The following is a 15,771-nucleotide window of genomic DNA, read 5'->3' as shown; positions in this document are numbered from 1 at the left end:
GTATCCTACTCCAAAACCACGAATGATCTCGCCCAGCGGTTTCATGTAGATGTTGAACAGGAGAGGCGAGAGGACCGACCCCTGAGGAACTCCACAAACGAGAGGCCTCGGAGTCGACCTCTGTCCCCCTGCCAACACCGACTGCGAGCGTCTCAGGAGAAAGGAGGAGAACCACCGAAGAACCGTGCCTCCCACTCCCAGTCCCCTGAGGCGCCGCAGCAAGATACCATGGTCGATGGTATCGAAAGCCGCCGAGAGGTCTAATAAGACTAGGACAGAGGAATGTCCCCTGTCCCGGGCCCTCCAGAGATCATTCATCAGAGCGACCAATGCCGTCTCCGTGCTGTAGCCCGGCCTGAAACCCGATTGGCACGGGTCTAGATAATCCGCTTCATCCAGGACCTGAGGAAGCTGATGCGCCACCACACTCTCAACAACCTTCACAAGAAAGCGAAGGTTGGAGACCGGACGAAAGTTATTCAATGTAGCTGGGTCCAAGGTGGGCTTATTGAGGAGAGGTCTCACCACCGCCTCCTTCAAGGAGGCGGGGAAGCGACCCTCACTCAGAGAAGCAGATATGACCGCCTGGAACCAGCCTCGTGTCCCCTCCCGAGCTGCATAAGCCAGCCAGGAAGGGCACGGGTCCAATAAGCATGTGGAGGAGCTCAACCTCCTCATAATCCTGTCCACTTCCTTTGGAGTCACAGGATCAAACTCCTCCCAGATAACGTCGACAAGACTGCCCGTGTCCTGTTCGTCAGACTCTGCCCAGTTGGAGTCCAGGCCGGTTCGAATCCGAGCGATTTTATCCAACAGATATTGACCAAATTCCTCAGCTCGACCCTGTAAGGGCTCCTCCCTCACCTCTTGATTCAGAAGGCAGCGGGTCACTCTAAACAGGGCAGCCAGGCGATTATCTGCGGACGCGATGAGGGCGGAGAAGTAATTGGCTCTCGCCGCCCTTATCACTGCGAGATAAGACCTAGTGTGGATTCTTAGTCGCAACCGGTTGGATTCGGATCGACTGGACCTCCAACGGCTCTCTAGGCCCCGTCTCCGATGCTTCATCTCCCGGAGCTCCACGGTGAACCATGGGGCTCGCTGGGATCTGCGCCGGGTCAAGGGCCGCAAGGGTACAACTCGGTCAAGTGCCTCCGTGGCTGCCCTTTCCCAGGCTTCCACTAAGGCATCCGCCGAGTTGTGAGCAGGGAGTGCAGGTGGGTTCCCAAGCGCTGCCTGGAACCTGTCAGGGTCCATTAGGCGCCTGGGGCGGTACCATCTGGTTGGCTCCGCACACCCACGGCGGGGGGGTGGCAAAGCGGAAGTCCAGCCATAGGAGGTGATGATCGGTCCATGACAGGGGCATAACGGTTGGAGAGCCCCCACCAAGATCATCCCACCACCGTCCAGATAAGAAAACCAAGTCAGGGGTGTGGCCTCCCTCATGAGTCGGTCCTGAAATTACTTGCGTCAGGTCCATGGCCGTCATGGAAGCCATGAACTCCCGAGCTAGCTCAGACGATCCTCCAAGGGACGGTAGATTGAAGTCGCCCAAAACTATGAGTTTGGGGAATTCAACCACCAACCCCGAGAGGACATCGAGTAGCTTAGGCAGGGCTGCCGCTGCACAATTAGGAGGAAGGTACGTCAGCAGCAGGCCCAACTGCGCCCCAGGACCATATCTCAAAAAGAGAGACTCACACCCAACTATCTGAGGAACGGTGGTCTCCCGCGGGCTTAGGGTCTCCCTGATAATTACTGCCACTCCTCCGCCCCTACCATGAGGCCGGGGCTGGTGTAGCACCCGGAAACCAGGCGGGCAAATGTCAACCAGAGGAACACCGCCCTCTGGGCCCAGCCAAGTCTCCGTGATGCAAGCCAGGTCCGCGTGCTCACCCTCAACTAGATCTCGAACAAGGGGAGCCTTATTAGCAACGGACCTGGCATTCAAGTAGACCAGCCTGAGCTCAGGAGGCTGCACATCTTTGCTCCCGGGTCCTCGGGGAAGAGACAGAGGGTCGGAGCGTCTCACCGCTTGTAAAAAGCGGAGATGACCCTCCCGGTGTCGATACGGCCCTCTGCTTGTGCACCTTCTGCCGTTCCCCACCATCCTGGGAATTGGTAGTCCGTCGGCTCGCCTCCGGGCTTCGTCGGCGACCGAACCCCGCTTCTCCCCTTCGCGAACGATCGTAGGCCTGGCCTGCGCAATGGTTGTTGGACGGCCCCCCTTCGTCGAACAACCACAGCCCACTTCCACTCCCCTCCCTAACCCCACAAAAATTTTTACTAAGAAGTTGACCAGGGGTCTCTTGTTGGATTTATGCTGGAGGCCCCTGACCCTGCCCGGCCATCTCTCAGAGGCCCAATAGTCGGGCCCTTCATCGAGATTGGAGGTGGTAGCGAAGGCGGGTCGCACCCAGGAGAGGGGGGAACCCCTGAGGGCGTGCAGGTCCGTGCTGGAGTAGCAAAGGTGCATAGAGTCAAGAAGGATTCTGGGAAGGCAGTCCCATAGATGGTGATTAGCAGGAGGGTTGAGTCAGGGTAGGTGGGTATCTGGACCGTCACCCAGCCACTGCCACTTAGCCGGGTGAGCCCCAGAAGCAGGCCACTCCCCATCCTCTCACGATGGGTTGTGACTCTGTTTCCGGGGATAGTCCAGAACGCACTCTGGGTGAAGCATACCCCATAGAGCTCCCACCTCTATGGGGCTGCAGGTATAAGGCCAAGCCACTCTGCCACCGTGGCTTGCACCCAGGCCCATCATGTCCTATGGGGAGAGGGCAGGCAACGAAGGTTAAGTGCAGGCAGAAGGCAAGGTGGTGAGATTCTCATCTGGCGTCGGATTCGGTGGTTCAGTCGCCCCTACAGTTCCCTCGCCGTACTGATACTCTGGGCGTTGTTCCCGGCCGCAGCTCCATAGGCCCCTACTGGTTGGGGACCATCCAGAGCGCGGCCTCCCAGAGGTACGGGAGTCCCAGGTCTTCAAAAAGGGGGTGAGGGGTTGGGAAACGGCATCACTGTTCACCAAAGCTGGCCGAGCAAGGCCCCAGACGTCATCACCGATGCCGCCGAAGCGGCCTGAAAAACGGCCCGAGCGTGGCCCAAGTACTACGCCGCCATAGCTGTCGTCGCCGTCTCCTCTGGTCAGATGAACCATGGGCGTCTCCTTCGATACAAGCAGCTCAGAGACGCCGTCGCCGCCAGGAGTGGTCCGAGGAGGCTCAGAGCAGCGAGGAGGCGTCGGTATAGGATTGTGAACGGCCGCGAACGGCCCGGGAGCTGCCTGGAGATGCCCTGCCGCCGCCGTCGCCGCCGCCGTTGAAAGTGCCTCGAAAACGGTCCTCGCCGCGGCCCAGGGGCGGCCCGGGTACGTCGCTGCGGTGGCTGCCGCCGCCATCTTCTCTGCCCAGCTGATCCGCGGGCGTCTCCTCCGGCTCAGAGGGCCGTCGCTGACAAGAGTGGACCCGGGAGGCTCCGAGCAGCAAGAAGACGGAATGGGTTTTAAACGGCCGCGAACGGCCTGGGCGCTGGCTGGAGATTTCATGCCACCGCTGTCGCCGCCGCCATTGAAGGCTCCCGGAAAAAACGGTCCGTGGGAGGCTCGGAGATGTCGCCGTTGTCGCCGTTATCGCCGCTGCTGTTTCCTCTGCTCAGCTGATCCGCGGCGTCTCCTCTGATGAAAATCCGCTCAGACACGCCGCCGCTGCCCAAGAATAGATCGAGGCGGTTGAGGCAGAGAGGAGACGACGGCACTGATTACAACGGCCGCAAACGGCTCAGGGAGCGGGCCGGAGATGCGATGGCGCCCCTGCGGCCGGTCCGGGGAGGCAGCGGACGGCACATTGCCTGACTCAATTGCCTAACCCTCTGACCCCACCACAGGGGTTCAGAGACATCCCTGAGGGGCTCCTGGGGGACGCCTTACCGTTGGGGCTCACGGAGCTCTCCCCAGCACGTCCGCCATCTTTGGAGCCGGAAAAAAATAATAAAAATAAAAATAAAAAATAAATAAATAAAATAATGATGATGTTACCTAGTTTGGGTAATGAAATGTCTGCAAAAAGACAAGCAAGCTCGGAGAGTACCAAGGACCCCTCATATTAACTCTGAGCTAAAAAATATTGTTCTCACTGTCAGAAAATTTCTCCTTATTCCTTGTCTGGCTGTCAGGTGCTTTGGAAAATAGGTTGATCTCCTTCTTTCTATTCTCCTTTATTAGTACTGGGGCAAGTAATGGGAGTTCACCCCATTGTGTGGAGGTTGGGTCTCGAACCCAGACTGTCAGCTCTTTAGCTGACAAAGTCAAATACATTTCATCTATGTCCACAAATTATTTAAAACCTATACTAATTTTGAAATAGTTCTTTATTATGTAATAGAAATGTTGAGTAAATTTTGGTTTGTTATTTTTTTAGAAGGAAGAAATATAGGCTGTTGGGAATTTAATAGTTTTCTCTTTTGTCTTTAGTGCATAAACCTAAATTACTGTAAAAAAGGGCCTGTTGTTCTCCTTGGGAGTGGTCTTGATCCAGGTCAACAGCTGCTGTTAAGCAAATTGGCCACAGTTTTGAAGGTTAGAATATGTACAGAATTTAACAGTTCTGGTAAGTTGTCAGCTTTATTTAATATAATAATACTTTATTGTTTGGCGATAAGGCTATACAAAATACAGAATTATATGATAAGACAAGGGTAACAAGATACAGTAAAAGGCAAAATTAAAAGGAAATACAAATTGTATTTCTGTGTCACCTTCCATAATTTGGGGAATGCGGTACTGTACTGTTTTGTTCAAATAAAGGGCCACATATTTGGGTTCTGGATGCACATGAAATATGTTGTAGTAACATAGATCTCAATAGTCCATTTGTTTAAAATGTGACCTAAGATATTGATCTCTATCTTTTTTATACAATTGGCATTCAAATAATGTATGAGCTATGTCCTTTGTATCTGGAGTTCCACCAATACATGTACGTTTGTCATAAGGAACTTGGTTAAACCTTCCATATTTAACAATTGTTAAAATTGTCAAATGGAGCAATGTATGAAGCAAGAAATAGAGGAAAATGCTAATGTGTTTTCAGCTCCAGGATTTCCCCCTCAGGATTTCCATAAACATTGTTTTTAATTTGATCTCAAGTGCCTCCTCTTAAGTGGAAGGATAGATTTAAATTTCCTGTGCCATTTGTTACTAGTATATTTATTATTTTAGTTTCTTTTATTATCACAAACTTGAGGGGTATGTATTCCAATATAGGAATCTACTATTATAGCATCTCGAATAGAAGACCATTCAGTTTTTGTGTAAACAACTCTAGCAAATCTCCAGAGGCAGTTCTTTTATACTGAAAAGCTCTTCATGTTCAGAATTTTTGCCTAATGTCCAATTTAATTCTACTTTCCTATAATTTAAGCACACTAATTTCTAATATTTTGGAACTTTTTGACCACAGAATTTTACCTATTAAATTACAGAGTAGATTATGATCATAATGGTAACTATAAGATAATGGTAAGAAGGATACCTAAAAAACCATATATCATTACTTTTTGAATGAATGAACCTTTATCGTCAAAGTACAACCATGTATACATTGAGATTGGCTGAACCTCCCTTCATGTTCCCCCCCCGACAACTCACAGTGACAACAAGACCTCCATCTTATTACACCATGTGAGCTAATTGCACAAAACAGCAGCCTTGCAAGTCAATCATACATAAAATTTATAAAATTATTTCCCGTTCAAGAGCCTAACAGCCCATGGATAAAAGCTGCTCTTCAGCTTATTGGTACGGCTGGCTATACTCCTATATATCCTACCCGATGGTAGGAGAGTAAAGAGGTACCCTCCAGGGTGTGAGTCATCCCTGAGAATTTTCCTCACTCTTCCAAGGTAGCAAGCCCTGGCGATGTCATCCAGTGGTGTCAGAGGACAGCCCACAATGTCTTGTGCTGTGCTCACCACCCTCTGTAATACTTTCCTATCCGTGGCTGTCAGACCAGCATACCAAACCACAATACAGTATGAGAGGACGCTCTCTATAGTAGACCTGTAAAAGAGGGTCATTAGCCATTGTTCTACCCTGTTCTTTCGCAAGACCCTGAGGAAGAGGAGTCTCTGTTGGGCCTTTCTGGCCACCTGGGTTGTATTAACTTTCCAGGTAAGATTTTCACAGAGGTAGACTCCCAGAAATTTAAAGGAGGAAGCTCTCTCCACACAGCCCCCCCCCCGATGTAAAGTGGGGCAGGTTCCTCTTTCTTCCTCCAGAAGTCTAGCAACATCTCTTTCATCTTGCCAATGTTCAGGTGCAAGTTATTGTTGAAACACCATAAGGATAGTTTTTGTACCTCCCCACTGTATGCTGTCTCATCTCCACCTGTAATAAGACCCACTACTGTGGTATCATCTGCGAACTTAATTATCGCAGTAGATAATTTTTTATCATAAGGATTTTTGTTCTGGTAACTATTTCTCAGAGGTTGAAAACTTTAACATAATAGTGATAGATGCTGATATCTGGCAGTTTCTCATTTCCCTGTCTTCCTAAATCCATTCTCTCCCATTCAGGGAATACTTGAATCTATGGGGTGTAAGAAGCTTTTTGAAGAATGTAATGCTTCTTTTCCTTTTGTGGGAACTATTCTGCCTGTGTTGTAGGCTAGTGACTAAAATTGAATTATTCTTTGAATGTGAAGGATCAAATCAGTTATGGTTTGTTTACACAAGGAAGAATTCCTCCTGCAGTTTATACATTTTAACAAACTCTCATTTTAGTGACACATGTTGTTATTCCTGCATATCCTGTGCGAACTACTATGAAGTGCATGCTGGCACTTTTATCTGGATGTTGGATTTTGACATTTATGTGTAAGTAATTAAATTTGGGGGGGTATTTAAGAAAAACATATGTTTGAGATGATGGTACAAAGATAAAAGGAATGTAGTAGCATTTCAACATTTCTCAGAAGCAATAATCCTAAAATTATGCAAAATGTTTTGAATATTTGCAAGCTTACAACAGTTATTCCAAGTTCAAGGCAGTGTAATATGTACTGAGCAGTTTTGTTTTGAGAGCAGTATAAAACATATGTGTACTTATTGTAATTGCTTACAAGATAGCAATAAACAAGAATCATAATATGCTGATTTCCCATGGTAGATTAACAGTATTATGAAAATTAAATGGGTGAGCAATTTGAAAGAGTAAATACCTATTCACATTTGGATAATACAAATTTATCTTAGAGAATTATTATAACCCCACTCTGCTGTTGTTTAGAAGAGCTGTGAAGACCTGGCTCTTCACCCAGGAATAGGTAAAGGCTGCTCCAGGAACACACTTCAAAAGTTGAAATTAGGATCACGTTGTTTGGTACTTTTGCCATATATATCGCACATAGTATTCCTTTCATTATAGCATCTTCTGCCAATTGCATTCTATTTGTACAGTAATATGTTCTTTTTAGATTTATGAAAAATAGCCCTGATGACTAAAAGGCAAATTTATATTTGTATTTTTATTTAAATTTGTATTGAAAGACAAAAAGGATAAGTACGGAAAGAGGGACACATAACTAAGCCAGAATATCAGCAGATAGTCCGAATCTACCCAAGATGAAGTCAGAAAAGCAAAGGCTCAGAATGAACAAAGGCTTGCAACAGAAGTCAAAGATAATGGAAAAAAGTTTCTTTCAACATATAAATAACAATAAAAGAGTCAAGGAAAAATTCAGCCCACTAAAGAGAGAAGATGGCAAGGAAGTAACAGGCTGTAGAGAGAAGGCAGAGCTGCTTAATTCATTGTTTGCATCAATTTTCACGCAAAAAGAAACTATAGCCCAACCAAAAACATAACTGTAAAAGACAGACTAGAAATAAAAATTAAAATAAGCAATAAAATGGTAAGAGAACACCTGTCAGACATTGATGAATATAAATCACTGGGACCTGATGGTTACCTCCCAGAGTTTTGAAAGTGCTGGCAGAGGTTACCTCAGAACCATTATACTATATCTTTAAAAGAAATCCTGGAGCACTGGGGAACTACTAGAGGATTGGAAAGAGCTGATGTGGTTCCCATCTTCAAAGAAGGAAAGAAAAATAGACTAAAGAAACTACAGCCCAATCAGCCTAACATCATCAATACCTGGGAAGATACTGGAAAAGATAATCAAAAAACAAATCTGTGAACATCTAGAAACAAATAAAGTTATACAAAACAATCTTATTTCATTCTTTGATAAAGTGACTAAACTAGTAGATCAGTGAAATGCTGTGCACATAATATACTTAGACTTCAGCAAGGCATTCAACAAAGTAGACCACAATCTACTGCTTGTTAAGCTAGAAAAATGTGGAACAGACAACATCACCACCAGATGGATTTGTAGCTGGCTGACAAACCATACTCAACAAGTAGTCCTTAATGGTACTACATCCACATAGAGGGAAGTAAGCAGTGAGGTACCACTAGGTTCTGTCTTAGGCTTAGTACTCTTCAATATCTTCATAAATATGACTTAGATGAAGGAATAGAAGGGGAACTCATCAAATTTACAGATGACAGTAAGCTGGCAGGAATAGCCAACAGCCCAGAAGACAAGCTCAGGATGCAAAAAGTTCTTGACAGACTTGAACAATGGGCTCTATCCAACAACGTGAAATTTAATGTGGAGAAAAGCAAGGTTTTACATTTAGGCAGGAAAAACCAAAGGTACAACTACAGATTAGGCAAAACCTGGCTCAAAAACAGTCACTGTCAGAGGGACCTTGGAGTCCGAATGGACAATCACTTAAACATGAGCCAGCAGTGTGTGGCTGCAGTCAAAAAAGCTAATATAATCCTTAGTTATATAAACAGAGGTATAGAATTAAAATCACATGAAGTATTACTGCCGCTTTATAAAGCCTTAATAAGGCCACATCTGAATACTGCATCCAGTTTTGGTCACCACATTACAGAAAAGATGTTGAGACTTTGGAAAAAGTGAAAATGAACAACTAAGATGATTAAGGGCCTGGTGACAAAAACATATGAAGAATGGTTGCAGGAACTGGGTATGGCCAGTCTAAAAAAACAGAAGGATTAGGGGTGACATGATAGCAGTATTCTAGCATTTGAGAGGCTGCCACAAAGAGGAAGGAGTCAACTTATTTTCCAAAGCACCAGAAGGCAACAATGGATGGAAACTAATCAAGGAAAGAAGCAACCTGGAATTAAGGAGAAACTTCCTAACAGTGAAGACAATTAACCAGTGGAACAGCTTGCCTTCAGACGTTGTGGGTGCTTCATCACTGGAGGTTTTTTAAAAATGTTGGACTAGAAGACCACCAAGCTCCCTTCCAGATCTATTCTGATGGATTGACTACTTTGATTTCTCAAGTCTCATCTAGTATTGAGCCTTTCTCTTAGCCTGGCACATGTTCTAGCCAGTCATCTTCTGTCCATCTATTGTTTTCATGATTTTTTTCCTAATCCTTCAATTCCCCCTTCCCAAACCAACTTCTGGATTTGCAGAAAATAACTACATTTTCTTTTTTTAAACTTCATTTTCCTACTTTTAGGGGTAGAAGCCAGCTTGAGGAGTGGCACTTTTGAACAAGAAGAGAAATATGAAATAGATGGTGGTCCTCGACAAGGCCGCCTGAACACAGAACAGCTTGTGAGGACTTTTTTTTCAGTGTTTCAGTTATATTGTTGTGATAGCTTGGAATTTTGTCATTTTATCTTTGTTTTTCCAGACAAGAGAAAAATAGTGCTTTGTTTCAGCATTTGGTTTTGAGAAATGATAGCTAAATTTAATTAGAAATGTAATTTTGAACTGTAAACGGATTTTTATTGTCAATAAATGTTTCAAAATATTTGGTTTTTTGGTAAGTTTTGGAAAAGTGTTTACAGCTATTACCTGAAGTAGAATAGATTCATCTTTGATAAGTTTTAACGAATCAGTAATTTAGGTTAGCAAAACTGTTTGGTAGCCTTGTCCTGTTTGTGTATGTTGTTGTGCAAACATGTAAATTATAGTTAACATGTCCTACTGAATCTTCAGCTTGTTTCTCCTCCCACATTAGTAATATTTTGCAATCATTTGTTCATTAAGTTTAAACACATGCACACTAAGTTCAGATTATTTTTAATCCATATATGAAGTTTAGCCCCTTTCATCTCTTTACCTGTTTCTGCCAACTTTTTCTGTTGCAAAGCTCCACATATTTTTTGTCTATTTGATCTATTTCTACAATATAACTGATGTGAATTTTTTTTTACAATCTTTTTGTTTCTTTTTTCCTCACATTCCATTTCTTTCATCCAAAGGACTGTTTCCTCTTTTTTTAATCCCTAAAAATAGGCTACATGTCTGATTTCCTCCTTTGGAACTATTCCTCTTGGCTCCTTGTTTGTTGTTCTGTTTTGTCCCATTTTTTCCAATTCTGGGTTCTTGTTTCTATCTTCACCCATTTTTCCCCAGCAGCTTCTAGTCCTTAATTTGTTACTGGTTGATTTGGTATTTTACATGCCATACAAAAATTATAGCTCATAGATCAACAGAAGCTAGTTAAACTAATACTTAGACTGGGGCATGAGAACATAATTGATTGTAGAGGTTTATTAAATAAGAAATTGTGGCTTTATCTCAGAGTTGTCAGCTGCATAGATGAGAACAATCTATTCTTTATTTCAGTTGCCTAAACTTTTTGATGGCTGCTACTTCTATTTCCTGGGAATATTTAAAGAGCACAAGAAAGATGACCTCAAAGAACTGGTGAAAGCTGGAGGGGGACAGATTCTCCTAAGGAAGCCTAAATCAGATAATGATGTGACTCAGACAATCAATACAGTAGCCTATCATGCTGAGATTACTTCTGACCAGAGTTTCTGTACACAATATATAATCTATGACGCCTCTTCTAACTACAAACCACAAAAAGTTCATCAAGGAAAGGTTTGGGAAGTGCCCTCCAGCTGGCTTATTGACTGTGTGATGTCATTTCAACTGTTGCCTGTTAAAAATGTTTTTCCTAGCATTGTGATAACATAAATGTTGAGATTTAAAATTTACTGAAATTTTATTAAAGGATACTGAAATTATGTACTGAAACAAATAGATACACTTCTGGAGAGGAAGGTTTTATAAAATTGAGTTACTCCTCAAATCTTAAAATGTATATTTTTTAAAATAATAATAATAATTGGAGATCTTAAATCTTAAATCTTAAAATGTATATTTTTAAAAATAATAATAATAATTGGAGATTCAGATTCCCAAAATCTATTGCATGTTGATGTTAGGGGAGTTCTCCTTTTTATTTGTGTTCTGTAAACTATATTAATTATTATTGGATATATTGAAATTATCATTCTGTATTGAAATCTTACAAAATCTCAGAAAGCTTGATCAGTACCATTCTGGTTACTGTGATCTTAATATGAGCCTCAGCTCATATTAATTATTTTTTTTTCTCATTTTCTACATGGTGAAATTAACATTGTCACTGAATTTATTTAAAGAGATTACTTAGATGTATAATCACGAATTCTGTGCTTCTGTTGAAAGATTCGTTCTTCTTTAATGTTTTTTGTATCACAAATAAATCACATTCTGAAACATTACCATGCAAGACTTTTATTTAAATCTGAGCTTCATTTGTGTGTGAGAAAGAGGGAAAGAAAGCACTCAATATAAAAAATCCTTACAATCAGTAAAGAGCTTGTAATATAATCAATCCTCACAATCAGTAGAGTCCTTTCAATTATAGGTCGGGTGAAAGGGGACTGAAGTGGCGTGCCTAATCATGTTAGCCCTCAGAAAGGACTGGAATTCTGAAGCGGTAAATTGAGCCTCATTGTCTGAAACTAGCATGTCCGGTAACCTGTGCATGGCAACGATCCTGCGCAGTTCCTGGATGGTCCCTGGCAGTAGTCATAGTTGTGACAGGTGCGACCTCTAACCACTTAGAGTGACTGTTCACCACAATGAGGAACAGTTGTCCCTGAAATGGTCCCGCAAAATCAATGTGGATTCTTGATCACGGGGCTTGAGGCATTTTGGGCCTGGATTGCTGGCAAATGTAGCAACTGTGAACTTAGTCCTCAATGTCTTTATCCAACCCTGGCCACCACAGGTAGCTTCTCACGAGTGCCTTCATCCTGACTATTCCAGGATGTCCCTCGTGCAGAGATTCTAAGACCCTAGTCCTCAAAGAGTTGGGAACTATAACCCTACTACCCCAAAGAATGCAGCCTTTGTGAGCTGACAGCTCATCTTTCCTCCTATAAACCTCTGGAAGTTTGGCCCCGGACTGATGTCTGTACATCCAGTTCAAAACATGACTTAGTGTATTGTCGGAGGCTGTCTCAGCAGCCACATCCCCAGCATGAAGGGGAGACTCCAGCAAATCCTGGATAGCCAGGATGCATGCAGCTGGAGTGGGGTCTGGCTCTAAGTGAGGCAGGGGCAGCCTGCTGTGGCCATCTGCATGGCCCATTTCCCTGCCCGGTTTGTGAATTAGCTTGTAACTATAGGCTGAAAGAAAGATGGACCACCTCAGCATCTGTGGGGAAACGATCTGAGGTGTTTGTTTGTCTGTGGTGAACAAACCCAGAAGTGGCTTATGGTCCGTGAAGACCATGAAAGGGTGGCCATACAAGTAGTCATGAAATTTTTTGATACTGGCCACTATGGCCAGTGCCTCCTTATCTATTTGGGCATAGTTGTGTTTTGCCAAAGACAAGAGTCCTTGAATAATAAACTATGGGAGCTTGCCTCCCGTCAACCATTAAATGGCTCAACACGGCCTCTATTCCGTACGGGGATGCATCACATGCAATGCTGATAAGTAACTGTTCCTTAAAATGTGTCAGTACTGAGGGTGATGACAGCAGTGATTTGACTGTCAAGAAACTTTTCTCGTGGACACTCGTCCACTGCCACTGTGCTTTTTTGTCCAAGAGCCTGTGTAAGGGCTCTGCCACTGCGGCCTTGTGTGGAAGAAAGGCATGATAAAAGTTGAGCAGCCCTAAGAAAGCCTGAAGCTCCCCCTTTGACTTAGGACTGGGAGCCTACTAAATTGCTTTAAGCTTGGATTCAGCCGGATGAATGCCTGTGGCATTCTATGTGGAAACCGAGGAACTTGATTGAATCTACCCCAATTTTGCATTTTCCCCTCTTCAGTTTCAGCCCCGTTTCGCGGAAACACTGAAGGACAGCTTTGAGCCATTCTGCCAAGATTTCTACTGACTCCCCAGCTATGAGGTCATCATTGAAATAAGGGCACACACACATTTTTAGCATGCGCTCCATCACACTCTGGAAAAGCCCTGGGGCTACACTGACCCCAAATTGTAGGTGTCTTACCCTGAAAGCTCCCCTGTATGTGACTATGGTCTGAGCTTCCACTATGGCATCATCCATGGGCAGTTGCTGGTAAGCTTGGGCCAAATCTAATTTGGCGAATATGCGACCTCCCTGTAGAGATGCCAGAATATGGCTGATTACAGGCACCAGATATGCATGTTGTTGAAGTGCCCTATTTATAGTGCACTTGTAATCCGCACATATGCGCACCTTATCGCTGGCTTTCAGTGGTGTAACTATGGGAGTCTCCCAACACGCTGCTATCTACTGGTTGAAACATGCCTTGTTGCACTAACTTGTCCAGCTCTGCATCTATTTTTGGTTTGAGGGCAAAAGGCATTCTGCGAGGCTTGATCCTGATTGGGGTTATGGTTGGATCAAGGTGGAGGGCAATTGAAGGTCCCTTGTACTCGCCTAAGCTAGAGCTGAAAACAGCAAATTATGGCAAACTGCCGACAGGTCCACTGCTTGCGTTCTGTTAATGCCAGTCACATGGATGCCCAGGGCATCAAACCAATCCAAGCCAATGAGGCTTGTGCGGTGGCCTTCGACTACCACAACATCAAGGGGACCCTCAAACTCTTTGAATTGAACCTTGAACGTAGCTTCTTTAACCGCTACATGGGAATTTTGGAAGTCCGGTAACAGCAGATTCTATAGCTTGAGTTTAACTCTTTTGCCAGTGCAGTTGCAAATGTTGTTAAAAGTCCTTTGAGAAATTATGGACAGGGCTGACCCTGTGTCCAGTTCTGTGTGGCAGGGAATTCTTTGAAGCTTGACTTTAAGTCTAAGCTTTTCTTTAAGGGGGTGATGAGCACCTGTTCTAAAAACGCTCCTTCTACTGGAGCAATAGCCAACTCTGTTCTGCCCTGGGGCCCCTGTACTTTTCCTGGGGCGGTGGTGATGTGGCCTTGTTTGCCACATGCCCAGCACATGCCACGTGCCCAGCACATTGCTGTATGGAACCTGCACTCCTGTGTCTGCCTCCACAGCCCGCACATCAAGTGAAGGGAACTGCCTTCTCAGATGGCCGCTGCCCTCTTTCTGGCAGCTTCTGCAGCCAGTCAATCTCAGTGTCCATGTCACCATCGACACTTTCGGCGTCCTCATGGTGGACAGTTTCTGGGCTGGGAGTGTTCTTGGAGGGCTGTAAGGCTTTGACAGCTCCCCCGGCAGCTTCTTCGGCCATTACCTCTTTCAGGGCATCTTGGAACATCAAGGTTTCCTTCACAAACAGCTTCTGCTGAAGGTCCCTGTTCCTCAACCCGTATACCAAACTCTCTCAGTCTCTCTTCAAGGTCTGTGAAATTGCAGAGCTGGGACGCCTGTCATAGTGCGGCTATAAATTTGGCAGCAGACTCTCCTGGTTGCTGCTCCCTTTGCCCGAACGCATGTCTCCATGCAATGACAGAGAGCTTCGGCTCAAAATGTTCCTTGAGCTTTTTCTTGAGCTCGGAGTAGGCGACCAACTCTAGTGTAGCTGGAGTGACTAGGTTTTCGGCTATATTGAACATGGCCTGGCCACACATGCACAGTAGCATTGCGGCCTTCAAGCTATCTTCGCTAACTTGGTTAGCCCACAGATAGTTCTCGACTCATGAAACATACGAGCTCCACCTCTTGAGATGTGACACATCGAACTCTGACAGCTTGCCGACCTTCGCCATGGTAAGTTATCACTGACCTCTCAATGCCTTGTGCTGCTAAGGGCTTCTATGTTGATCCTAGGGACGGATCCTTAGGATGTGGGTGCCTCCAGCGTGGCAGAGGGGGGAATGTGGTTCCTACCAGGGCGCTGATGCCTGGTCTTCTCTCTAATGACTTCTGGCTCTCTCTTCCTTAGCAGTACATCCTACCCTCGTCACCACTGTTATAGTTCAGGATCGGTGAGACATTGACGAGGCGTTTGGTGAAAACAGCAACACGTTTATTAAGTTAACATAGAAGCAGCACAAACTGCCACTAAGCTATTTATACGGACCACTGCTAGGCGGCGGCCAATGGGATTAAAGCAGTCTTTCCTGCTCAAAACACAAGTAACAACTCTGGAGACAAGCAGTCTATGAGTTTAAGCAGACACAGTAGTTAACTAACAATAACGGTTTCCAAGTATTTTACACCAATACATAACATAGACAATCACCTGTCTGAGATGCTATAGGATCTTCTGCTTGAGCAGGGGAGTGGACTAGAAGACCTCCAAGATCCCTTCCAGCTCTATTCTATTGTATTCTATTGCTTTATCTGATTTCATTTTTTTAATAGCTTCTGATATTTCAAAAGTAGATACTGCATCATTCATAAATTGTCTGGGTTTGTGAAAGTTTAGGTAAACATTGTCTTAATAGGTATTCATCTATTTTAGACATATTCAACTCCTGCTCTTTATAAAAATTGGGGTAAAAATTAT

The 15,771-nt window shown here is 44.7% G+C and overlaps 1 protein-coding gene across 1 annotated transcript in view; it reads left to right on the top strand.

Moving 5' to 3' along the window:
• Nucleotides 1-11,607, top strand: part of BARD1 (BRCA1 associated RING domain 1) — a 99,649-nt gene extending 88,042 nt beyond the window's left edge. The window contains exons 8-11 of the mRNA XM_081330604.1: nt 4,469-4,604; nt 6,781-6,873; nt 9,571-9,668; nt 10,689-11,607. Of these exons, the coding sequence (XP_081186730.1) occupies nt 4,469-4,604; nt 6,781-6,873; nt 9,571-9,668; nt 10,689-11,045 (684 nt within the window). The 3' untranslated portion in view covers nt 11,046-11,607. The remainder of the gene's footprint in view (nt 1-4,468; nt 4,605-6,780; nt 6,874-9,570; nt 9,669-10,688) is intronic.
• Nucleotides 11,608-15,771: the final 4,164 nt, after the last annotated feature.

The sequence above is a fragment of the Vipera berus genome, assembly GCF_964194415.1.
Source record: "Vipera berus genome assembly, chromosome: 1".
Lineage (NCBI taxonomy): Eukaryota > Metazoa > Chordata > Lepidosauria > Squamata > Viperidae > Vipera > Vipera berus.
This window is presented reverse-complemented; position numbering and strand designations above follow the sequence as displayed.